The sequence below is a fragment of the Taudactylus pleione genome, unplaced genomic scaffold (genome assembly GCF_031769625.1).
Source record: "Taudactylus pleione unplaced genomic scaffold, aTauple2 ptg000828l, whole genome shotgun sequence".
In the NCBI taxonomy this organism is placed as follows: domain Eukaryota; kingdom Metazoa; phylum Chordata; class Amphibia; order Anura; family Myobatrachidae; genus Taudactylus; species Taudactylus pleione.
In genome coordinates this window covers 4,814,348-4,839,684 of record NW_028285230.1, presented here as the reverse complement: position 1 = coordinate 4,839,684, position 25,337 = coordinate 4,814,348, and the positions used below count along the sequence as shown (strand labels likewise).

Sequence of the window (25,337 nt, the reverse complement as noted above, 5' to 3'; positions counted from 1 at the left end):
CGCAAGTAACGTGAATCAGCATCTCTAATTGGATTGTGCGTTTCTCCGATTTGCGCATTAGCTCAAAGTTTGCGAGTGTCATTAACTAAACTGGCATTCTCAAACTCGCACCTAATGGAATTCCTCCCACAGGGTCTGGGGGATAAAGTCCCCTAACAGGGTTCAGGGGCATAGGCGTATGCAGACGCCGGCATAGGAGGTGCCGCACGGCACTTCCCCTTCTGCCGGGTCATGGACAACCCCATCAACACCACCCAACGGGACACAGACTATTCTCCTGGACAGCCAGGTGAGTCCAGGTGAGAAGTGTATGTCCCGGAGGGAAGGGGGACGGGGTAGACTGTGACCCGGCAGAGAGGGAAGTGCCGAAGTCTTGGTAGGGGTCTGGGGGAAACTGAAGCTTTCTGCAGGATGGCAATGCTAACTATTGTCAACCACACATAACTTAGCCTTAATTTGTGCAAAATGTTGAAACTTATAACTATAATTTTTGAATTATAACTTAAATGTAATTACAAAATGAAGACATCCAAAGATAATTTGTGCTACACAATTCACAGTATTTGCAATAAGGATAAGGTGTTTTCAGTAGTTACAAATCAAAAAGTTTTTATTGACAGAATCAAGTTAAAAACAATTAAATACTATGTTACAGCTGCTATAACAAGGTCAGTGTGGGCCGGGGTGTGTACTTTGGTCAGAGGTTCAGGAGACAAGTGCACAGCTGAAAGGTTCCTACTGGTGCGGTGCTAGAACCCTGTGAATGTAGTGTTTCCACCTGAACCCTTGAGCAGAGCACGCGCCCACTCGTACAGAGCTGGTGACAGCAGCTGGGAAATTGTGATTTCACTTAAGAATTCATCACTGACAAAAACGGACATTGGAACCCAGGCTCACAGCAAGGAAAAAAACTGCCAAAGACAAGCAAAAATATGCAATATAGAAAATATATTGCCAATTTCTGCCAACTATTTTAGGGCATGGCGCCAACCTAAAGAACTGGTTGGCGTTTTTTTTTCATGAGTGAAGGATTTTGCTGGTACCCTTATGTTGTGGATCACATTTTGCTCACATGGTTTTGGTGCCGCCATTACCTTTGAAGTCAAAGACAATGCAGGTCACTGTCTAAAGTAAGAGGATAATCTTCTTTAACCCCTTGCTGCAGCATCTTTTATATTAATTGGAGGGATGTCTTCCAGGATAACAATGACCCCATCCACAGATCACGTGTTCAGCCAATGGTTTGATAAGCAAGACACTGGTGTTATCCAAATATCATAACTCTTTATGGGGGGAGATGTATTATAGTGGAACGAATCGTGCCGCTAAACCTCTTCCTGCTTCGCCTCTTTGCCGAGCCGAAGCAGGAAGCACTACCGATAAGATGTGATAGTATTTTGTCTGCCGGAGTAGGGGAGAACCTCCCCCCCCCCCTCCGGCGATCCCTGCCACAGCCTGTGTTTCACTTCCTGGCCGGCTCCACTGGGCATTCGCAAGCTCTCACGTGCAGGCCAGCAGCCACCGCAGCCAGAGTCAGTGCTTTCCCTACTGTTGTAATAGGGCAATGACAGCTGCAGCTGTGAGAACGGTCAGTGCCACTGAGTGTTCATACATTGCCCATCATATCGGCGCTGCTATTTTGTAGATAGCAGCGCCGATAATTACAGGGATCCATAGCATTTACCACCCAACCCACTTTAATACATGCGGGAGAAGCGGTACATAACATGCACTGATACCACTGATCCCCTTAACGCCTGTTCATACATCTCCCCCATGTCCCTAGATCTGAAGTAAATCTATTTCATATTCTGTAACAGCACCATCTACCAGGCACCAGCTGAGTGACTGTTTTGTGGATGCATAGTCCTGCATCGCACCTGCACAATCCCAGATATCAGAAGGCACAATGCCACTGCACGTACCGGCCATACTGACTGCCCGCCGTGGCCTGAAGCCATATTCTGCCACTTTATATTAATGGGTTTATTTTTAATAAAATTATTTTGTTCACTACATGTACAACAAAAGCTGTAACCTATACACTTTACGAATTAGCAGTTTTAGCCATGCCATGAACTGTGATTGTATCCCTTCAAATACTCTATATTCAGTTTCTAGAGTACTGGTTTAATAGACCACAATTACTCCAAGCGTAACACACCACCCCATTCCTCCTGTGTATACAAGCCACTCACTTCTGTAGATTATCTGGGGTGCACACCTCCTCGTCATAGAGACCTTCCGGGTCCAGCAGTGTTCCTGGGAAAACAAACATAAATTATACTGAATGCAATAGGAGGCTATTGTGTGTTCTTGGTGCTTAGAGGCGGCCTCACTCTGTGACCTGCTCCACAATTACTGCATACTCTACAGCACTTCAATGGCTCAGAGAGGAAAGCTGAAGACGGGGAAATGAACAAGCTTATTTAGTTGAATCCGGGTTATACACTGCAACTCATAGGCATATTTATACTTGGCACAGGGTTTGCGGAGAACACAGGCCGCTGGGTCCAGGCAAGCCCCGCAGAGCATACCCTGCTCCGCACCAAGAGAATACTTACCTTGTGCCAGCAAGCAGGTCCCTCCTCCTCCATGGTGCCAACTTCCCAGTGACAGCAAAGACTCTGGGCCTGATTCAGAAAGGAACGCAGTTGCTTATACGCACGCAATCGGCGGATTGTTGCGTACTGCGCATGCATCGCAGTGCGTATGCGCGAACTAGCGTTGCAATCGGGACTGCGATCGCAGAGTATATGCAGGCCCATGGCAGAGTGATTGACAGGAAGTGCCGTTTGTGGGGGGTGACAGGGGGTCAGGCAAACGCAGTCATGCCAGTGCGTTTCAACGCCGTTGCATGGGCGTGTATATATTAGCCACTGCGATACCAGACGACGCCTGATGTCTCATAGTCTGGGCTTCATTAACTGTCCGATGTTACCGATTGTTTCTCTACATTGGCCAAGTATACGGATGTGAGTGAGGGGAAGAGGGCGTCCTTATATCAGGCTGCGTACGCAATGTGATTGCACACATTTACATATCACCGCTGATATTAGCAATGCAGTTGCGTGCGTATAAGCAGAATAGCGATCCGTAGTGACTAATCAGGCTTTCTGTCACTATGCTAGAGCCTTTGTTCTTTTGTACACATGTTAGTGGCATATCAATCATGGGTGCAGGGTGTGCAATGCGGTGCCCACCATGGACCCATGGGCCCGTGTACACCCTGCACCCACCACTGTGCCTCCCGTGCAGTGCGTCGGCTCCCTTTGCTTCTTGTGTGGTGCCGTCTTGTCAGTGATGTATTTAGAAATATGGCGCCGCACAGAAGCTAGCAAAGGCCCTGTCACTGTGCCAGAGTCTTGGTCTCTTCTGTGCATGCGCTACATTTCTGAATTTATAACCAGAAAGATGGCGCCACAGGAGAAGCATAGGAAGCCGGCGTGCCGCGCGAGTGGCCCATTTAGTCAGGTACGGACAGCCATAACTAGACTTTTTGGTGCCCTGTGCATTGGTGTCCGCCCCCCCGTTTTTAAAATAGAGACATAAGATAGTGCACCTGAAAAAGGGCCACGGTCTCATGGGGAAGGGCCAGGGAAGAGATAGGGGAGGCCAGGAGATGCTGGGGATAACAGAAGAGGAAGCTACAAGTGAGAATGATAATAAACAGGAAAATTGACAGGTCCAAACAGCACCCCCTGCCCTGCGGTGCCCTGTGCCATGGCACTGGTCGCATTACCCTAGTTACTACATGGTGAGGGGGTCCACTGCACACGGGTCCCCCTCCCCACATGTGCCATCTTCCCTATCACTGGAAAGATGGCACCACGAAGGAGGAAGGACCCACTTGCGGCACAAGGTAAGATGTGGAGGGGCTGGTCAGAGTTAGGAGCCCCCTGCACACAGGCCCCCTCAGGTGTTAATACGCCCCTATTGAGACTCACTTAGTCTCACACTTAAGGACCAGCAATTTCATACAACACAATTTTAAATACAAAAAAAATGAAGACACTTCAAGAGCAAGCACACTCCTATGTATTGTGTAACGGAGGTAATCCCTGTGCAAAACAGACACTTTACAAAAGCCAATGTATTGTAGGGCTGTATCCATAGATATTTTAATACATAGGTGCCCAAGATGAGAGATATGGTATGCACTGTGCCTCATGCCTCAGTGATAACAAAACTCCTAGGGAACTGACAAAGCTGCATTCTCATGAATACTCGGTAACACTACAAAATGGCTGCTACCCATGGGCTTTATTTACAAAGCACAAGACGCCCAAAGTGGCAAAATTCTCTTGGGTGGCATAATGTGACGCAATTTGCTCAGCGACACCATAGAGTTTAGCCAAAGTTTATTGGTTTGCCGAGAAAAATGTTGGAGTTTGTGGGGAATCAGAAGTTTGCACCAGGCAGCAGGAGGACTTTGGACGAGCAGCTGCTGTATGGATGAACTTGGCTCATATAGTGCGGCCCATGATTTGTGACATGAGATGGGAGAGGGTCTTTTTGTGGAAGGCCTCAGATACATTTTCATTCCATAAATTTTAGCTGGCAGGTGTCCATTCTCACCCTATACTTTTAATGGGATGGACTTTGCAGCTTCCAGTGCACTTCTGCGGAGAATCACATTTCTTAGTGTAAGAAACAGCTTCAAAAACATGAATTCCCTTTGTTGTTCTCTCCAAAGATACTCCTAGAAGGGGGGTCTATTCATTACGTTAATTATCGGGGTCTGTACGGACCCTGATTAGTAACATGCTAACTCGCTGCGAGCGCCGGAGCAATTCATCATTGCTCCGGCGTGGAGACAGTTAATCCGAAAATCAGCTGTCTCCGCATGCGACTTCCCTGCTCCTTTCAAGTGCACCTGTGTGACCTACAGGTCATGCATGCGCACAAAAGCCCCAACATCTGGCGGAAGGAGCCGGACAAGAAAGGAGGGATCCTACAGGATCCCTCTTCGGAACCTGGGACTCCTTCCCATAGGGAAGGAGCGCGTTGCAAGCCGCGAGCAGGAGCACTACCCACCTGAAGATGGCGAATGCTCCCGCAGTAAAGCTCTGAAAATATTGTATTTTTCGGAGCTTGATGAATTCCATCCCCATACTAGTATATGAGGACAGCGGGATATTCCCGGGATAGATAGGTAAGCTGGAGAAATCTGTGATACTAGTGTATGGGGACAGCGGGATATTCCGGGAGAGATAAGTAAGCTGGAGATATCTGTGATACTAGTGTATTGGCACAGCTGCCATTCCACCAGAGGAAGGTAAGCAGGAGATATCTGTGTTACTAGTGTATGGGGACAGCGGGCCATTCCGGGAGAGAAAGGTAAGCAGGAGATATCTGTGATACTAGTGTATGGGGACAGCGGGCCATTCCGGGAGAGAAAGGTAAGCAGGAGATATCTGTGATACTAGTGTATGGGGACAGCGCCCATTCCGCCAGAGGAAGGTAAGCAGGAGATATCTGTGATACTAGTGTATGGGGACAGCGGGCCATTCCGCCAGAGAAAGGTGATGCAGGAGATATCTGTGATACTAGTATAATGGGACAGCGGGCCATTCCGCCAGAGGAAGGTAAGCAGGAGATATGTGTGATACTAGTGTATGAGGACAGCGGGATATTCCCGGGAGAGATACGTAAGCTGGAGATATCTGTGATACTAGTGTATGAGGACAGCGGGCCATTCTGCCAGAGAAATGTGATGCAGGAGATATCTGTGATACTAGTGTATGGGGACAGCGGGATATTCCCGGGAGAGATAAGTAAGCTGGAGATATCTGTGATACTAGTGTATGGGGACAGCGGGATATTCCGGGAGAGAAATGTAAGCTGGAGATATCTGATACTAGTGTATGGGCACAGGTGCCATTCCGCCAGAGGAAGGTAAGTACTGTAGGAGATATCTGTGATATTAATGTATGAGGACAGAGGGCCATTCCGCCAGAGAAATGTAAGCTGGAGATATCTGTGATACTAGTGTATGGGGACAGCGGGCCATTCTGCCAGAGGAAGGTAAGTAGGAGATATCTGTGATACTAGTGTATGGAGACAGCGGGCCATTCTGCCAGAGGAAGGTAAGTAGGAGATATCTGTGATACTAGTGTATGGGGACAGCGGGCCATTCCGCCAGAGGAAGGTAAGTAGGAGATATCTGTGATACTAGTGTATGGAGACAGCGGGCCATTCTGCCAGAGGAAGGTAAGTAGGAGATATCTGTGATACTAGTGTATGGGGACAGCGGGCCATTCCGCCAGAGGAAGGTAAGCAGGAGATATCTGTGATACTAGTGTATGGGGACAGCGGGCCATTCTGCCAGAGGAAGGTAAGCAGGAGATATCTGTGATACTAGTGTATGTGGACAGCGGGCCATTCCGCCAGAGGAAGGTAAGCAGGAGATATCTGTGATACTAGTGTATGGGGACAGCGGGCCATTCCACCAGAGGAAGATAAGCAGGAGATATCTGTGATACTAGTGTATGAGGACAGTGGGCCATTCCACCAGAGGAAGGTAAGCAGGAGATATCTGTGATACTAGTGTATGGGGACAGTGGGCCATTCTGCCAGAGAAAGGTGATGCAGGAGATATCTGTGATACTAGTGTATGGGGACAGCGGGCCATTCCGGGAGAGAAAGGTGATGCAGGAGATATCTATGATACTAGTGTATGGGCACAGCTGCCATTCCGCCAGAGGAAGGTAAGCAGGAGATATCTGTGATACTAGTGTATGGGGACAGCGGGCCATTCCGCCAGAGGAAGGTAAGTACTGTAGGAGATATCTGTGATACTAATGTATGGGGACAGCGGGCCATTCCGCCAGAGGAAGGTAAGTACTGTAGGAGATATCTGTGATACTAATGTATGGGGACAGCGGGCCATTCCGCCAGAGAAAGGTAAGCAGGAGATATCTGTGATACTAGTGTATGGGGACAGCGGGCCATTCCGCCAGAGAAGGTAAGCAGGAGATATCTGTGATACTAGTGTATGGGGACAACTGGCCATTCGGGGAGAGAAAGGTAAGTAGGAGATATTGTGATACTAGTGTATGAGGACAGCGGGCCATTCCAGGAGAGAAAGGTAAGTAGGAGATATCTGTGATACTAGTGTATGGGGACAGTGGGATATTTCCGGGAGAGAAAGGTAAGCTTGAGATATCTGTGATATCTCCTGCTTTACCTTCTTGATGAATGGCCCAGACACTTAATTTCTACAATTGCAGGTGAAAATGTTCATTAAGTGATGATGAGTAGACCCCTTATTCTCATCTACACACCCGCCACATCACACAAACACTGCTGCCTATTTCTGGTTACTTGTAGTATACACAGTTTCCTGCAGGTGGCACTGGTGGAAAACATTTAGACTTCTCTCACCTATCGCCCAGGGCTTCTCCTCTCCAGGACTCAGTCTGCACGGATCCTTATAGTGTGTAAACAGGGCGTGCTGCTGCTCCAGTTTATCTTCTGCAACAGAGCAGAGGGACACAATTTCCTTGGTTACACTCACTGACATTTCTCCTAAGCAATATTTGTATTTTTATATTTTTTTTAAAATAGACCCTTCATTATGGAAGCATGATGATAACCAGCCGCCCAGCAGGCCACAATGTGGGAAATAAATCTAAAGTATTACAATTCTATTTCTATTTTCCTCGCAAAATGATTACATTTTTATTCTTTTATGTAGTTAGGGAGACAATAGGGCTGATAGTGTAGGAGGTGTACACGCCCATGTGGTGCTGGGCACACCCACACAGCATTGGCCACACCCACACAGCACTGGCCACACCCACACAGCACTGGTCACAGCTCTTACGCTTCGCACAACAGGCCCTTGTCCGTTTTCAGCTCTGGACTCATGTGGCCCTAAATCCGGGCCCCGACACCAGAGCTCTTACCTGACGAGCAGTTGTCAAAGTTGAAGTCCCCACAGATGACATCAAAGGCCACCAGCTCCTCCGGATTTGCCGCACTGGAGGAGGAGGTAGATTTGCGGAATTCGGACACCCACTCATGGAGCAAGTCTAGCTGCTCGCATCTGATCATTGCGTCCCCTGAAACAAGAGGAGAGAGCCTATGTCCTTAAACAAGCATGAAATAAGTCTTACACACAGTATTCTCTTATCTTATCTGCTCCCTACATTTGTAATTTTGTACGGGATGCGGTTAACATACCATCGTCCGGAATGCCGCCCGTCGGAATCCTGACGCTGGAAACTCGACAAGGGACTAAAGATAGGCGTCTAAATCCCGACGCCTATCTTTAGCCCGATGCCGAAATCCCAAACGAAGGTAAGCAGGGGCTTTGCAGCTGTTAGCCATGGGGAGGGGGGGGTTAGGTTTAGGCACCCCCTGGGGGACTTAGGGTTTAGCCACCCCCCCCGAGGAGGGTTAGGCTCGGGGAAAGGGGGGGCTTGGGTTAGGCACCTCTCCGGGAGGGTTAGGTTTAGGGTGCGGGAAGGAGGGGTTAGGTTTAGGCACCACCGGGGGGGACTTAGGTTTAGGCACCCCTAAGGGATGATTAGCGTTGGGGGGGGGGAGGGTTAGGGTACTTAGGAGTCCTAATTAGGATTTTCCTTGTTCGGCCTTCCACTGACAATATTTAGTCCGCCGGCATTAGATCCGGCGGCATTACATACCGATTCCCATTTGTACACAGTGCTAAGAAGGAGTCATGGGGGTATATTTACTAAAGTGCGGGTTTTTACCGATTCCCATTTGTACACAGTGCTAAGAAGGAGTCATGGGGGTATATTTACTAAAGTGCGGGTTTTTACAGATTCCCATTTGTACACAGTGCTAAGAAGGAGTCATGGGGGTATATTTACTAAAGTGCGGGTTTTTAGAAGTGGAGATGTTGCCCATAGCAACCAATCAGATTATACTTATCAATTATCTAGCAACTTCTAGAAGATCATAGCTAGAATCTGATTGGTTGCTATGGGTAACATCTTCACTTCTATAAACTTGCACTTTAGTTAATATACCCCATTGAGTGTAAACACTATATACAGAAAAAACAAGTGGGGGGGTTTCAATAATTATTCAAAAATGTACGGTATATGTTTCATGATGCAGGTTTTGGGGGAGAAGCATGGGAAGGTTGTGGGGGGCAGCAAGCAGAAAATTAATTTAAACAAAATTGTGCTGCTTTCTTTGTGCAGATAACAGGACCTGGATCTACAGGGATCAAAGAGGCATCTTTCTGTCCCCCCCGATCGCAGCGTCATCCGTCTGACTGACACCGGTCGTTTTGAAATATCATGAAAATCTGTCCGGCCACCTGCCCTGCTCTGTTGATGACTATATTCTTTGTGTCCATGACACCATTCAACCTTTTAATTAATTAATTAATTGCACATATAGTACGTACGCGTATAAGGTTGTCTGTGCAGAATAGCATGTACGTTTTACTGGTCACTTATAAAAAACAAAGCAGACAGTACTTGCTTGCCTCTCACGGTGATGAATCTACAATTTTAATTTGGAATCCTAAGTACATTATGTTCTTTGTGGGCTGTAATTGAGCGTGCACAGTAATCTCGTCCAATATGACAAAATGTTCCGTGATGAAGAGTGTTGTGTCAGTAGGAAGACGTACGCTAATAACAGCCTGTAAGTCCTTTCTTGTTCATACTCTTTGTAATAGATGAGGTGGTAAGACACAGGGGCACTGCATGCTGACCTGGTACTTTCTGCTACTTGCAGAGATCTCTAGACCAGGGCTTCTCAACCAATGGTAAACATAGGAACAAGGATACAGATCAGTCAGGCACAAGGGTGACTTCCATCAGTTAAATTAAACATAAAATTATTTACAATTATAAAGGGGCCTATTTATCAATTAATGTGTGCGGGATAGCCCCCAAAAACACTTGTTTTAGAAGGGTACAAATATTATATACACCATGGATGTATCTACAAAGAACAACAGCAAAAGCAGCCCCCACAGAAATCTATGGGGGCTGCTTTCCTGACGAATTTACCAAGCCGCATTCTGGAGCTTGGCCCTGGTAGCATAAAGGTTACAGATCACTAAAAGCTGCCCCGCAGGCCCTGCATCTGCCTAGCAAAGTGCCTGTAAGGTAGGGGTGGGCAATAAGTGCCCCCCCCAGCTGTTGTAGAACTACACATCCCAGCATGCCCTGCCATAGTTTTGCTATTTGACCATGCTGAAACTGTTGCAAGGCATGCTGGGATGTGTGGTTCAAGAACAGCTGGAGGGCCACTCATTGCCTACCCTACTGTAGCGCTATCCCAGAGCGTCCTTAGGAAGTTCCAGGCATGCACCCTGCAGCCTGTACTGCCATCCGGAGTGCGCTCCAGGCAGTGCTGTCCCAAACCCTCAGCACGAAGTCATGATGCTGTGCTTTCAGGGAGTGAGGGTGGCGCAGGATGCACTGCCGCCCTGGTACGGCATTGCAACTAGCAAACATTTATACACATTACCTGGAATAGAGACTTTTGTGGGTATTTGGGAGAAATTGATGCCCAATTGAGGTTACTCAGTAACAATGTACCATGATAATGGTTGCACATAATACAAGAAGACTGAGAAAGTTTGGGCCAGACCACACACAGCTGCAAACCATAGCTCACACACTTGGTTTGTTTAATGTCAGTGCCACCGCTACATGAACATCACTCACAGTATTCACTCTTCATATTTCTTATTGTGAACTCAAACAAAGTCACAGAGCAGGGGCCAGCAATGTAAATACACGTCTGCGTCCTCCCCACGGAATCCAAACACTGCTCCCCAGCTTTGGCTGGACGTATCTCTGGCATAGCTGTTAGACAGGGAGAGGTGTGGCTGACGGGAAAGGGAAAGCTGCCGTCACTAGAGCTAGCGGGTGAAATCCAAGTTATGAGCCGATCCTAAAGGAACCATATAATATTCTGAAAGATATCTGTGTGCAATATATTTATACAGTCCTGGAAAGTAGACACAGTGTAAATCAAACTAAAATATTTTGGAATGATCAGTAGATTTTAAACAAATGTAAAAATTAATTCTATTTATATTTAGTCCTATGCTGGTTTTAGACTTGGTTATATTCAGTTAATTTTATATTTAGTTTATTTATTCAAAATATTATTGCTGATATGACTACTGTTTTTCATCTGTTTAATGTCACGGGAGGTAGCTGAAATCCTGACAGCTGGGTTGCAGGCGCTCACATTGCCGGCACTGGAATGCCGACACAAGTTACAATCCCGGACCTGGCATCCTGACAGTAATTAGTGGGATTACGGGTTAGACAGTAGGGGGAGGGTTAGGCACTAAGGGGAGAGGGTTAGGCACTAAGGGGGGAGGGTTAGGGTTAAGCACTAACGGGGGAGGGTTAGGCACTAAGGGGGGAGGGTTAGGCACTAAGGGGGAGGGTTAAGATTAGGCAATAAGGGGGAGGGTTAGGCACTAAGAGGGGGAGGGTTAGGGATAGGCACTAAGGGGGGAGGGTTAGGTACTAAGGGGGGAGGGTTAGGCACTAAGGGGTGAGGGTTAGGCACTAAGAGGGGAGGATTAGGGTTAGGCACTAAGGGGGGAGGGTTAGGCACTAAGGGGGGAGGGTTAGGCACTAAGGGGGAGGGTTAAGATTAGGCACTAAGGGGGAGGGTTAGGCACTAAGAGGGGGAGGGTTAGGGTTAGGTACTAAGGGGGGAGGGTTAGGTACTAAGGGGGGAGGGTTAGGCACTAAGGGGTGAGGGTTAGGGTTAGGCACTAAGAGGAGAGGATTAGGGTTAGGCACTAAGGGGGGAGGGTTAGGCACTAAGGGGGGAGGGTTAGGCACTAGGGGGTGAGGGCTAGGGTTAGGCACTAAGATGGGAGGATTAGGGTTAGGCACTAAGGGGATGGGTTAGGCACTAGGGGGAGAGGGTTAGGTTTAGGCACTAGGGGGGAGGTTAGGTTTAGGGTGCGGGGAGATAAGGTTAGGAATAGGGGTAGAGTCATGATACTTACCGACAGGTGTCGGTATCTTAACCCCCTAAGGATGCCAGCATCAAGATTCTGACCACCGTTATCCTGTACCCAATCTAATGCCATTGTTGAACTTGCCGTCCTGGCTACAATGGATTAGTACGTATTCTCTAGTGCCGGAATCAGCGACCGCCGGCACCAGTGCCAAGTGCGGAATAGTACAGATATAAAATCTGCAGACTTAAATTTGGACTACTTGGCGCGACTGAAGCCATAGTTTATGAAGACTAGATTTTAGGTGGCACACTGATAGCACAGGTGGCCGACCTCTGCTGTAGTCACTTGTTGCCAGCAGGGTGGATGTCAGGGCCGGATTAAGGGGGAGTGACAGTGGCGGTCGTCCCGGGGCCCACACACACATAGGGGCCCCCACACAGGTTCGATATGACCCTGCCAAGAACAGGTGCTAGCGGCACCTGTTCCCAGGTGGAGGCTCTGCAGTCGCGGCTGGTCTACCGCATGCAGCAGCACAGTCAGTGCTGCTGCATCAGCTTTTTAAGGGTGAGAGGGGCCGTGTTCACACTAGCGCATGACCCCCTGACACACTTATTCCCCTTTACACTGGACACACTGGGGGTGGAGCTAATACGGCAAGCCCCGCCCCATATCCCAGCAAATTGCGGTATTACTGGGGCCTAACGAATCGAGGAGGTGCCCGGGTCCTTTTGCAACCTGTACCAGAAACAACTGCTACATCAAGTCTCAGTATAAGATGGTGAAAATATGACAAGCAGTAAGAGAAGAGTAAACATAGGGCCTGATTCAGAGCCGGACGCTATTTGCGGACGGTCGTTCCAAAAAAGGGGCCGGCTATTTAAATTGAGCGCTCGCTCATTGCGGTTTGTTGACGCCTCTATATCTGAGCGAGCGAACGAAAAATGCGCTCGCTATTTTGTAAAGACGCCCCTTTGCCGTTCGCATCACACGTCATCTCCGGTATTTATTTGATTAATCGGGTACATCGAAAGGCATCTGAACTGCTCGCAGTGCTTGTGGTAGGTTTTTCCTACTGCTATCACTGCGAGCAGTTCGGGCTAAAAGACAACCAAGTGACGTGGTCGATGACGCTTTTTACTAATTATGCACTCCCATTAAACTCCCTTTTTACCGTTTGGCACGCCTGTGTTCGGATCTCCACTCCCCCGTTTTCAAGCACCTTCCCGTTACCACCCACAAACGGTACATTCTGTCAATCAAATTAGCAGCCCCTCGCTGTTTTGCGAGCACACGATTTTCAACCGCAATGACTGGTTTGCGCATGCGCATTACGTCCCATGTTCATGTGCTGTTGTGCGAACATCGCTCATAGTGAACGAGCGGCCGCTTACGAGCGGCTCTGAATCACGCCCATAGTTCATTTCAAGAACCTTTTAAAGTTGCAGAAAATGAAAAAGTCAATTTAGAACGAGCACGCTTAGAACAGCGCAAAGTTTGTGACGACTGGGGATGGAGCTAGACCAGTGATTCTCAAACTCGGTCCTCAGGACCCCACACAGGTCACATTTTGCAGGTCACCCGGCAGGTGCACAGGTGTATTCATTGCTCACTGACACATTTTAAAAGAGCCACATGTGGAGCTAATATCTCACTTGTGATTCTGTGAGGAGACCTGAAAAACATGCACTGTTTGGGGTCCTGAGAACCGAGTTTGAGAACCTGTGAGCTAGACCATAGGACTAGACAGATACAATGGTGGCTCTGCCAGCCTGGCAGCTCTTTGGGCACACTTGTAGCTGTTCCCCTTCCTCTGTCAGGCGGTGCAAACTTTATGCCTGCTCACAGAACATGGGACATTTCAATCTATAATGCAGAGGTTCCCAAACTAAAGTTAAGAGTGCGTTCCTCAATACACAACAAAGCGATCAGGACACACTTGTGCACAAGTGATAGCAGTGTTAATTCACAGCTGCAAACTGACAGACTGAAAACAGCATAATAGATTATAATTGGGACAGACTAAAGGCCCCCATACTGTACATCAGCGACAGATTGCTACACTGTTGCGATCCTGCAACCCAGCATTGCAGGATCGCTGAAACCAACATGTTGGATTTCACAGATATGCCGATCATGTTCAAAAAATTATCGTGATTGGCAGGTCGGTGAAATTTAACATGTAGAATTTCACCGATCCTGTGGCGGATTGTGAAAAACATTGACGGCCGCCGGTCGGCATTTACGATCCCATCGCAACATTGCGGCGATCCGTTGCAGATGTATGGGGACCTTAAGTCCCGCTCATCTTGCAATCAGCACCTGATGCACATACTGTAGGGACTCTTTATTACCTTTGTTATTTCAGAATCAGCGTCACTATGACATAATAATAATGATATAAGTAGAGATGACTGGCTTACCTGCCAAAGCCTGCAGGTGAGTGCAGGAGACATATCCCACAATTCTTTGGTCCTGAGGATTGGTCCCCACCTGCACCTAAATAAGCAGACACAGGGATTAATATGTAGGATATTGTTCTCAGATTTTCACAGAATTATATATTATATTTTTCGAAACATGGTTTTGACAATGTGCAAATTTGCTCCTTTTTGCTGCTTTGTTCCTAACTCTTGTTCAGCCCCATGTGATTCATGCACGGTATGGCAAGAAGGTAATATAATGTGCTACATAGCACTTCACCAACATATAATATAGCGCCTATTAGAGGCGAGGGCCTGATTCAGAGGTGGGCACAAAGCCCATGTAGTGGAGCGATTGATTAGCGATGGCAGGTGCAATAAGGATTTATTCAGCGATGGATGGGATTGCAGAGCTGCACACAAGCAGATGTGCAACTCTCTCCATTTAGATGCAAATGCAGCAGGAGGTGTCTTTAGGAAACAGACCCCTCCTTGCTGTATCTGCGTGATCCCAGCGCTGGGGATCACCATCTGAACAACCGGTCGCGATTGTTGTCCCTCAGGCCAAGATGTGGTAGCTGATGCTTACCGTAGCCTGACCGGGTCCTGGACGCAGACCCTGGCTTCAGCGCTCCCAGAAAACGAGAACGACGCGCCCCTCTGTTTCCGGGAAAGCAGGCCACCCCCGCACTGCCCCCCTTTCCCAAACGGTTCTGCCCATCAATCAATCAGGCAGAGGTTTGGGGGAACTCTGTGCAGTATCGCAGGACCCGTTCTGGACAGTGGCGTATCTATAATGGGTGCAGTGTGTGCGGGGCACACGGGCCCCCGGGTCCAGGGGGGCCCCACACTGCACACACTGCACCCATATTTTTGGAAACTTACCTGTTAGTGGTCCCACGTCGGGTGTCAGCGCTGCGCAGAACACCGGAAAATTGGCCGCCATGGCCATTTTTTCCCGGTGTTCTGCGCATGTGCAGTAGACTCTGGGCACACTCTAGTGCCTGGAGTCTACTAATGCTCCGGTGGATGGCCAACCGCGTCAGTCAGCCACCGGAGAGAGAGGAGGGGGCCCCGCACTGGGAGTGCACACGGGCCCCCTCCTCTCTTAAGACGCCCCTGGTTCTGGACATGCACAGAATGGGCCCTAGACCACTCACCATCGGAGATGTGCGCTAACCATCAGGTTGCTAAATGATATGGCATCCCGTGAACGAGTCCACTTTTGATTAAGTGGCCGCAACAGTAGCTATGAATAATAAAGCTTCTTCCTTGTTTAGTATGAACACAACCTGCATCTTAGCGCCTTTCCCAGACTTCCCTGGGATTTGATCCCCCTCAATTTGCCTTTAGGCCAAACCGCTCGATGGAGGATGCTGTCCTGACTGTCTTGCATCAGGTTCAAACGCATTTAGAAGACAGGAATACCTATGTAAGAATTTTACTTGTTGATTTTAGTTCGGCTATCATTACTATTATACCCAGCTCGCTGGTTGCGAAACTATTCTGTCTGGGTTTAAATCGTTTTACTTGCAGGTGGCTGCTACATTTTATCTGATTGGCCCCAGGTGGTTGAGTAGGGACAAAATATTTAAAAGGAGGTAGCGCAGAATGTAAGGGTACCATAGGGTTGTGTCCTCAGTCCAGCATAGTATTCGTTATTCACCACGGGTCAACTTCACAGTCTGTTAATATTGTTAAGTTTGTGGATGATACTGCCATTGTTGGCTTAATAAGCAACAGGGATGATTGCGCATACAAGAGTGAGGTTGCTAGATTGTTCAAGTGGACTAAGGAGAATTGCTTACATTTGAAAACATCTAAAACCCCGCGATTTCACCCGGTGCAGGGAAGGATGCTGTGCACCAAAAAGGGGGCGTCGCCACTCGGGAAGAGGGCATGGCCTTGTGGCCGAACCCCCGTGGTCCCATCACCGTGCTTATTACTGTGGGGCAGGGGGGGTGCCGGAGGTGTGGACTGCTCTGTGTGCAGTGACGGCAGCCTCCCTCAGTGTCAGGAGCCGTCAGGAGCCGAGTGCTGTACTTAATTATACAGTGCAGCACCAGGCTCCTATCACTGAGGTGGAGTTTGCACCTTGGTGTCACCCTCGGCGGGTGACACCCACAACCCCCTTGTGTCGCCACTGGTCATGTTACGGAATGTTACGCCTAAGGTACCAGTTTGCCTAGAAAGGTTGACCATTGAGCAAGTGGAGTCCTTTACATTTTCTGGGATAATATAACCTGGTCTCTGAACTCTGCATTTTTGGTTAAGAAGGCGCAATAAAGCCTTGTTTTCTTAACACGCTTACGATCGGCTTGTGTGAGTGGAGGGACCTTGCTAAATTTTTTACCGGAAAATTGCGTAGAGTGTCCTGTACTGCTGCAGAACGTAAGGCACTAGATCGGGTGGTTAGAACAGGTGGTAGAATATTTGGTGTTGTGCTACCATGCACCCAGGAGATCTACTGTATGTTAAGAGAGCCCTGAAAAAATCTAAATCAATCTTGGAAGATCCCAGCCATCCAAACCATGTGATAATTGAGAGGTTACCATCAAAAAGACGTTTTAAGTCTCTGCAATCACGCACAAAACGGTTGCATAACAGATTTTTGGCTAGTGCTGTGCGTGTGCTAAAAGGTTTTATTTGTCTTTGATTGATTTATGTTGCGAATGTTTTATATGTTTTAAATTTGTAATGTAACTGTCGCTTGTCATATTATGCGGTGATGTGCTACATAGTTTTTTCGTTTACATCACTTGTATTGTAAATGACAATAAAATATTATATTCTATTCTTATGGTCCCATACTACAGTGGCAGAGAAAGATAAAGCATACAGTATACTGTAACAGGACCAAACCACCTTAAACCTCTAATATTAGCAATCAAAAATGTTTAAACAGAAAACAGGGCCCCCAAGGAACAAAAACAAGGAACAACAGTTTTAATCAATCTGTAAAAAAAAAAAACACTTCTTAACTTTTTCTGGGTGTCAGTAAAAAATATTATACTCTGAAATACTTATTATACAGACAGAGTCTAACCTCTAGTGCAGTAATTTAATTATTTTGAGTTAACGATTTCTAGAAGCAAGAACAGGAGCGTCCTGGGAAAACCAGAGCACAATGGAGCCTTTTTTGTACAATGCATCTGGGATACGCATTTCCAGGTCATAAATCCTTAGTTGCTCATGGGGATTAATGTAAGCTTGTCTATTGCAATGTCAGTGGGTGCTGACGTATTAGGTAAGTGTTATGATCATTTTATTCTTTCAACCAGACATGTTTTTCTATTAGGAATGTACAGCTATTGCAGAGTTTTGTGCTTCAATGACATTCAGCAAATCTGTGCTTTATTCACACAATAACAGATCTAAACAGTGTACTGTATGCTTTGTTACACAAATGCAGCAGAATGTGTATATAATTACAGTATTAATAACCACACGGGTAGCGGTCAAAATGTCGATCGCAGGGATTCCGGTGGTCAGGATGCTAATGCCGGAATCTCGACATTTGTCAGAATACCGCCGCTGGCATCCCGACCGCCGGAATCCCAAAGGTAAAGAATGGGGTTAGGAGGAGGGTTAGGCGGGCACTAGGGGAAGGGTTAGGCTGCGGGGAGAGATGGTTAGGTTTATGCTGCGGGGAGGGAGGGTTAGGTTTAGGCACTAGGAGGAGGTTAGGTTTAGGCTGCGGGGAGGGATGGTTAGGTTTATGCTGCGGGGAGGGAGGGTTAGGTTTAGTCACTAGGAGGAGGTTAGGTTTATGCTGCGGGGAGGAATGGTTAGTTTTAGGCACTAGGGGGAGGTTAGGTTTAGGCTGCAGGGGGAAGGTTAGGTTTATGCCGCGGGGAGGGATGGTTAGGTTTATGCTGCGGGGAGGGAGGGTCAGGTTTAGGCACTAGGGGGAGGTTAGGTTTAGGCTGCAGGGGGGAGGTTAGGTTTATGCTGCGGGGAGGGATGGTTAGGTTTAGGCTGCGGAGAGGGATTGTTAGGTTTATGCTGCGGGGAGGGATGGTTAGGTTTAGGCACTAGGTGGAGGTTAGGTTTAGGCTGCAGGGAGGGATGATTAGGTTTATGCTGCGGGGAGGGAGGGTTAGGTTTAGGCAATAGGGGGAGGTTAGATTTAGGCTGCGGGGAGGGATGGTTAGGTTTATGCTGCGGGGAGGGAGGGTTAGGTTTAGGCTGCGGGGAGGGAGGGTTAGGTTTAGGCTGCGGGGAGGGAGGGTTAGGTTTAGGCACTAGGGGGAGGTTAGGTTTATGCTGTGGGAAGGGAGGGTTAGGTTTAGGCACTAGGGGGAGGTTAGGTTTATGCTGTGGGGAGGGAGGGTTAGGTTTAGGCTGCGGGGAGGGATGGTTAGGTTTATGCTGTGGGGAGGGAGGGTTAGGTTTAGGCACTAGGGGGAGGTTAGGTTTATGCTGTGGGAAGGGAGGGTTAGGTTTAGGCTGCGGGGAGGGAGGGTTAGGTTTAGGCTGCGGGGAGGGTTAGGTTTAGGCACTGGGGGGAGTTTACTTTTAGGCTGCGGGGAGGGATGGTTAGGTTTATGCTGCGGGGAGGGATAAGTTTAGGCACTGGGGGAAGGTTAGATTTAGGCTGCGGGGAGGGATGGTTAGGTTTATGCTGCGGGGAGGGAGGGTCAGGTTTAGGCACTAGGGGGAGGTTAGGTTTAGGCTGCAGGGGGGAGGTTAGGTTTATGCTGCAGGGAGGGAGGGTCAGGTTTAGGCACTAGGGGGAGGTTAGGTTTAGGCTGCAGGGGGGAGGTTAGGTTTATGCTGCAGGGGGGGATGGTTAGGTTTAGGCTGCGGGGAGGGATTGTTAGGTTTATGCTGCGGGGAGGGATGGTTAGGTTTAGGCACTAGGTGGAGGTTAGGTTTAGGCTGCGGGGAGGGATGATTAGGTTTATGCTGCGGGGAGGGAGGGCTAGGTTTAGGCACTAGGGGGAGGTTAGATTTAGGCTGCGGGGAGGGATGGTTAGGTTTATGCTGCGGGGAGGGAGGGTTAGGTTTATGCTGTGGGGAAGGAGTGTTAGATTTAGGCACTAGGGGGAGGTTAGGTTTATGCTGTGGGGAGGGAGGGTTAGTTTAGGCTGTGGGGAGGGAGGGTTAGGTTTATGCTGCGGGGAGGGAGGGTTCGGTTTAGGCACTAGGAGGAGGTTAGGTTTATGCTGCGGGGAGGGTTAGGTTTAGGCACTGGGGGGAGTTTAGATTTAGGCTGCGGGGAGGGAATTGGTATGAAATACCGTCGGCCGCATGGCCGGCGGTTCGATTCCCGTCAGCGCAGCCCGACAGAAGCAGAGTGCGACGCAGCGGAAGCCCGACAGCGCTGGAAATCCCGATCGTGGATAGGTGAGTATCCACTAACCTAACCTAACCCTAACTCTCCTTATGGGTGCCTAACCCTAACTTCCCCCTCTAAGTACCTAACCCTAACCACCCCCTTCCCCCGCTGCCTAAACCTAAGTCCCCCGGGGGGGTGCCTAACCCTAAGTCCCCACCAGGGGAGCCTAACCCTAACCCTCCTCCCCCTAGCCTAACCCTCCCGGGGGGGTGCCTAACCCTAAGTCCCCCCCGGGAGCCCTAAACCTAACCCTTCCCCCCCTGCGGCTGTCCGCTCGCGGCGCCCGGCATCACTACGATCATGATGCCGGGCGTCGGTCTTCCGGCGTCGGGAAATGCGGGCGTCTACATCTAGACACCCGGCATTTCACCCTTGCCGGGATAAGACAGTCGGGAAGCTGGCTGCCGGTATTTAGGCAGTCGGCTTCCCGATTGCCTCCCGCGGGGAGGGATGCTTAGGTTTATGCTGCGGGGAGGGTTAGGTTTAGGCACTGGGGGGAGGTTAGATTTAGGCTGCGGGGAGGGATGGTTAGGTTTATGCTGCGGGGAGGGAGGGTCAGGTTTAGGCACTAGGGGGAGGTTAGGTTTAGGCTGCAGGGGGGAGGTTAGGTTTAGGCTGCGGGGAGGGAGGGTTAGATTTAGGCACTAGGGGGAGGTTAGATTTAGGCTGCGGGGAAGGAGGGTTAGGTTTAGGCACTAGGAGGAGGTTAGGTTTATGCTGCGGGAAAGGATGGTTAGGTTTAGGCACTAGGGGGAGGTTAGGTTTATGCTGCGGGGAGGGATGGTTAGGTTTAGGCACTAAGGGGAGGTTAGGTTTAGGCTGCGGGGAGGGATGATTAGGTTTATGCTGCGGGGAGGGAAGGGTTAGGTTTAGGCACTAGGGGGAGGTTAGGTTTAGGTTGCGGGGAGGGAGGGTTAGGTTTAGGCACTAGGGGGAGGTTAGATTTAGGCTGCGGGGAGGGATGGTTAGGTTTATGCTGTAGGGAGGGAGGGTTAGGTTTAGGCACTAGGGGGAGGTTAGGTTTATGCTGTGGGGAGGGAGGGTTAGGTTTAGGCACTAGGAGGAGGTTAGGTTTATGCTGTGGGGAGGGTTAGGTTTAGGCACTGGGGGAGTTTAGATTTAGGCTGCGGGGAGGGAATGGTATGAAATACCGTCGGCCGCATGGCCGGCGGTTCGATTCCCGTCAGCGGCAGCCCGACAGAAGCAGAGTGCGACCAGCGGAAGCCCGACAGCGCTGGAAATCCCGATCGTGGATAGGTAAGTATCTACTAACCTAACCTAACCCTCCTTAGGGGTGCCTAACCCTAACTTCCCCCTCTAAGTGCCTAACCCTAACCACCCCCTTCCCCGCTGACTAAACCTAAGTCCCCCGGGGGGGTGCCTAACCCTAACCCTCCCTCCCCCTAGCCTAACCCTAACCCTCCCGGGGGGGTGCCTAACCCTAAGTCCCCCCCGGGAGCCCTAAACCTAACCCTCCCCCCGCGGCTGTCCGCTCGCGGCGCCCGGCATCACTACGATCGTGATGCCGGGCGCCGGTCTCCCCAGCGTCGGGGAAATGCGGGCGTCTACATCTAGACGCCGGCATTTCACCCTTGCCAGGATAAGACAGTCGGGAAGCCGGCTGCCGGTATTTAGGCAGTCGGCTTCCTGATTGCCTCCCGCGGGGAGGGATGGTTAGGTTTATGCTGCGGGGAGGGTTAGGTTTAGGCACTGGGGAAGGTTAGATTTAGGCTGCGGGGAGGGGTGGTTAGGTTTATGCTGCAGGGAGGGAGGGTCAGGTTTAGGCACTAGGGGGAGGTTAGATTTAGGCTGCAGGGGGGAGGTTAGGTTTAGGCTGCGGGGAGGGAGGGTTAGATTTAGGCACTAGGGGGAGGTTAGATTTAGGCTGCGGGGAGGGATGGTTAGGTTTATGCTTCGGGAAAGGAGGGTTAGGTTTAGGCACTAGGAGGAGGTTAGGTTTATGCTGCGGGAAGGGATGGTTAGGTTTAGGCACTAGGGGGAGGTTAGGTTTATGCTGCGGGGAGGGATGGTTAGGTTTAGGCACTAGGGGGAGGTTAGGTTTAGGCTGCGGGGAGGGATGATTAGGTTTATGCTGCGGGGAGGGAGGGTTAGGTTTAGGCACTAGGGGGAGGTTAGGTTTAGGTTGCGGGGAGGGAGGGTTTGGTTTAGACACTAGGGGGAGGTTAGATTTAGGCTGCGGGGAGGGATGGTTAGGTTTATGCTGTGGGGAGGGAGGGTTAGGTTTAGGCACTAGGGGGAGGGTTAGGTTTATGCTGTGGGGGAGGGAGGGTTAGGTTTAGGCTGCGGGGAGGGAGGGTTAGGTTTAGGCTGCGGGGAGGGAGGGTTAGGTTTAGGCTGCGGGGAGGGTTAGGTTTAGGCACTGGGGGGAGTTTAGATTTAGGCTGCGGGGAGAGATGGTTAGGTTTATGCTGCGGGGAGGGAGGGTTAGGTTTAGGCACTAGGGGGAGGTTAGGTTTAGGATGCAGGGGGGAGATTAGGTTTAGGCTGCGGGGACGGAGGGTTAGGTTTAGGCACTAGGGGGAGGTTAGATTTAGGCTGCGGGGAGGGATGGTTAGGTTTATGCTGCGGTGAAGGAGGGTTAGGTTTAGGCACTAGGAGGTTAGGTTTATGCTGCGGGGAGGGATGGTTAGGTTTAGGCACTAGGGGGAGGTTAGGTTTATGCTGCGGTGAGGGATGGTTAGGTTTAGGCACTAGGGGAGGTTAGGTTTAGGCTGCAGGGGGGAGGTTAGGTTTATGCTGCGGGGAGGGATGGTTAGGTTTAGGCACTAGGGGGAGGTTAGGTTTAGGCTGCAGGGAGGGATGGTTAGGTTTAGGCACTAGGGGGAGGTTAGGTTTAGGCTGCGGGGAAGTATGGTTAGGTTTATGCTGTGGGGAGGGAGTGTTAGGTTTAGGCACTAGGGGGAGGTTAGCTTTATGCTGCGGGGAGGAGGGTTAGGTTTATGCTGTGGGAAGGGAGGGTTAGGTTTAGGCTGCGGGCGGGGAGGGAGGGTTAGGTTTATGGTGCGGGGAGGGAGGGTTAGGTTTAGGCACTGGGCCGAGGTTAGATTTAGCCTCCAAGGGGGAGGTTAGGTTTAGGCTGCGGGGAGGGAGGGTTAGGTTTGGGCACTAGGGGGAGGTTAGATTTAGGCTGTGGGGAGGGATGGTTAGGTTTATGCTGCGGGGAAGGAGGGTTAGGTTTAGGAACTAGGAGGAGGTTAGGTTTATGCTACGGGGAGGGATGGTTACGTTTAGGCACTAGGGAGAGGTTAGGTTTATGCTGCGGGGAGGTATGGTTAGATTTAGGCACTAGGGGGAGGTTAGATTTAGGCTGCAGTGGGGAGGTTAGGTTTATGCTGCGAGGAGAGATGGTTAGGTTTAGGCACTAGGGGGAGGTTAGGTTTAGGCTGCAGGGGGGAGGCTAGGTTTATGCTGCAGGCAGGGAGGGTTAGGTTTAGGCACTAGTGGGATGTTAGGTTTAGACTGCGGGGAGGGATGGTTAGGTTTATGCTGCGGGGAGGGAGTGTTAGGTTTAGACACTAGGGAGAGGTTAGGTTTAGGCTGCAAGGGGGAGGTTAGGTTTATGCTGCAGGGAGGCATGGTTAGGCTTAGGAACTACGGGGAGGTTAGGTTTAGCCTGCGGGGAGGGATGATTAGGTTTATGCTGCGGGGAGGGAGGGTTAGGTTTAGGCACTAGAGGGAGGTTAGATTTAGGCTGCGGGGAGGGATGGTTAGGTTTATGCTGTGGGGAGGGAGGGTTAGGTTTAGGCACTAGGGGGAGGTTAGGTTTATGCTGTGGGGAGGGAGGGTTAGGTTTAGGTAGCGGGGAGGGAGGGTTAGGTTTAGGCTGCGGGGAGGGAGGGTTAGGTTTAGGCACTAGGGGGGAGGTTAGGTTTATGCTGTGGGGAGGGGAGGGTTAGGTTTAGGCACTAGGGGGAGGTTAGGTTTATGCTGTGGGGAGGGAGGGTTAGGTTTAGGCTGCGGGGGAGGGATGGTTAGGTTTATGCTGTGGGGAGGGAGGGTTAGGTTTATGATGTGGGGAGGGAGGGTTAGGTTTAGGCTGCGGGGAGGGAGGGTTAGGTTTAGGCTGCGGGGAGGGTTAGGTTTAGGCGCTGGGGGGAGTTTACTTTTAGGCTGCGGGGAGGGATGGTTAGGTTTATGCTGCGGGGAGGGTTAGGTTTAGGCACTGGGGGAAGGTTAGATTTAGGCTGCGGGGAGGGATAGTTAGGTTTATGCTGCGGGGAGGGAGGGTCAGGTTTAGGCACTAGGGGGGAGGTTAGGTTTAGGCTGCAGGGGGGAGGTTAGGTTTAGGCTGCGGGGAGGGAGGGTTAGATTTAGGCACTAGGGGGAGGTTAGATTTAGGCTGCGGGGAGGGAGGGTTAGGTTTAGGCACTAGGGGGAGGTTAGGTTTAGGCTGCGGGGAAGTATGGTTAGGTTTATGCTGCGGGGAGGGAGGGTTAGGTTTAGTCACTAGGAGGAGGTTAGGTTTATGCTGCGGGGAGGGATGGTTAGTTTTAGGCACTAGGGGGAGGTTAGGTTTAGGCTGCAGGGGGGAGGTTAGGATTATGCTGCGGGAAGGGATGGTTAGGTTTATGCTGCGGGGAGGGAGGGTCAGGTTTAAGCACTAGGGGGAGGTTAGGTTTAGGCTGCAGGGGGAGGTTAGGTTTATGTTGCGGGGAGGGATGGTTAGGTTTAGGCTGCGGGGAGGGATTGTTAGGTTTATGCTGCGGGGAGGGATGGTTAGGTTTCGGCACTAGGTGGAGGTTAGGTTTAGGCTGCAGGGAGGGATGATTAGGTTTATGCTGCGGGGAGGGAGGGTTAGGTTTAGGCACTAGGGGGAGGTTAGATGTAGGCTGCGGGGAGGGATGGTTAGGTTTATGCTGTGGGGAGGGAGGGTTAGGTTTAGGCACTAGGGGGAGGTTAGGTTTATGCTGTGGGGAGGGAGGGTTAGGTTTAGGCTGCGGGGAGGGAGGGTTAGGTTTAGGCTGCGGGGAGGGAGGGTTAGGTTTAGGCACTAGGGGGAGGTTAGGTTAATGCTGTGGGAAGGGAGGGTTAGGTTTAGGCTGCGGGGAGGGTTAGGTTTAGGCGCTGGGGGGAGTTTACTTTTAGGCTGCGGGGAGGGATGGTTAGGTTTATGCTGCGGGGAGGGTTAGGTTTAGGCACTGGGGGAAGGTTAGATTTAGGCTGCGGGGAGGGATAGTTAGGTTTATGCTGCGGGGAGGGAGGGTCAGGTTTAGGCACTAGGGGGAGGTTAGGTTTAGGCTGCAGGGGGGAGGTTAGGTTTAGGCTGCGGGGAGGGAGGGTTAGATTTAGGCACTAGGGGGAGGTTAGATTTAGGCTGCGGGGAGGGAGGGTTAGGTTTAGGCACTAGGGGGAGGTTAGGTTTAGGCTGCGGGGAAGTATGGTTAGGTTTATGCTGCGGGGAGGGAGGGTTAGGTTTAGTCACTAGGAGGAGGTTAGGTTTATGCTGCGGGGAGGGATGGTTAGTTTTAGGCACTAGGGGGAGGTTAGGTTTAGGCTGCAGGGGGGAGGTTAGGATTATGCTGCGGGGAGGGATGGTTAGGTTTATGCTGCGGGGAGGGAAGGTCAGGTTTAGGCACTAGTGGGATGTTAGGTTTAGACTGCGGGGAGGGATGGTTAGGTTTATGCT

At 50.2% G+C, this 25,337-nt stretch overlaps 1 protein-coding gene across 3 annotated transcripts in view; it reads right to left on the bottom strand.

Moving 5' to 3' along the window:
* Positions 1-25,337, bottom strand: part of SMPD3 (sphingomyelin phosphodiesterase 3) — a 203,076-nt gene that overhangs the window by 11,419 nt on the left and 166,320 nt on the right. For all 3 annotated transcript variants that reach the window (XM_088458332.1, XM_088458334.1, XM_088458333.1), the window contains 4 exons: positions 14,350-14,425; positions 7,911-8,066; positions 7,387-7,476; positions 2,199-2,262 (listed from right to left, as the gene is read on the bottom strand). In XM_088458332.1, coding sequence (XP_088314458.1) covers positions 2,199-2,262; positions 7,387-7,476; positions 7,911-8,066; positions 14,350-14,425 — 386 coding nt within the window. The remainder of the gene's footprint in view (positions 1-2,198; positions 2,263-7,386; positions 7,477-7,910; positions 8,067-14,349; positions 14,426-25,337) is intronic.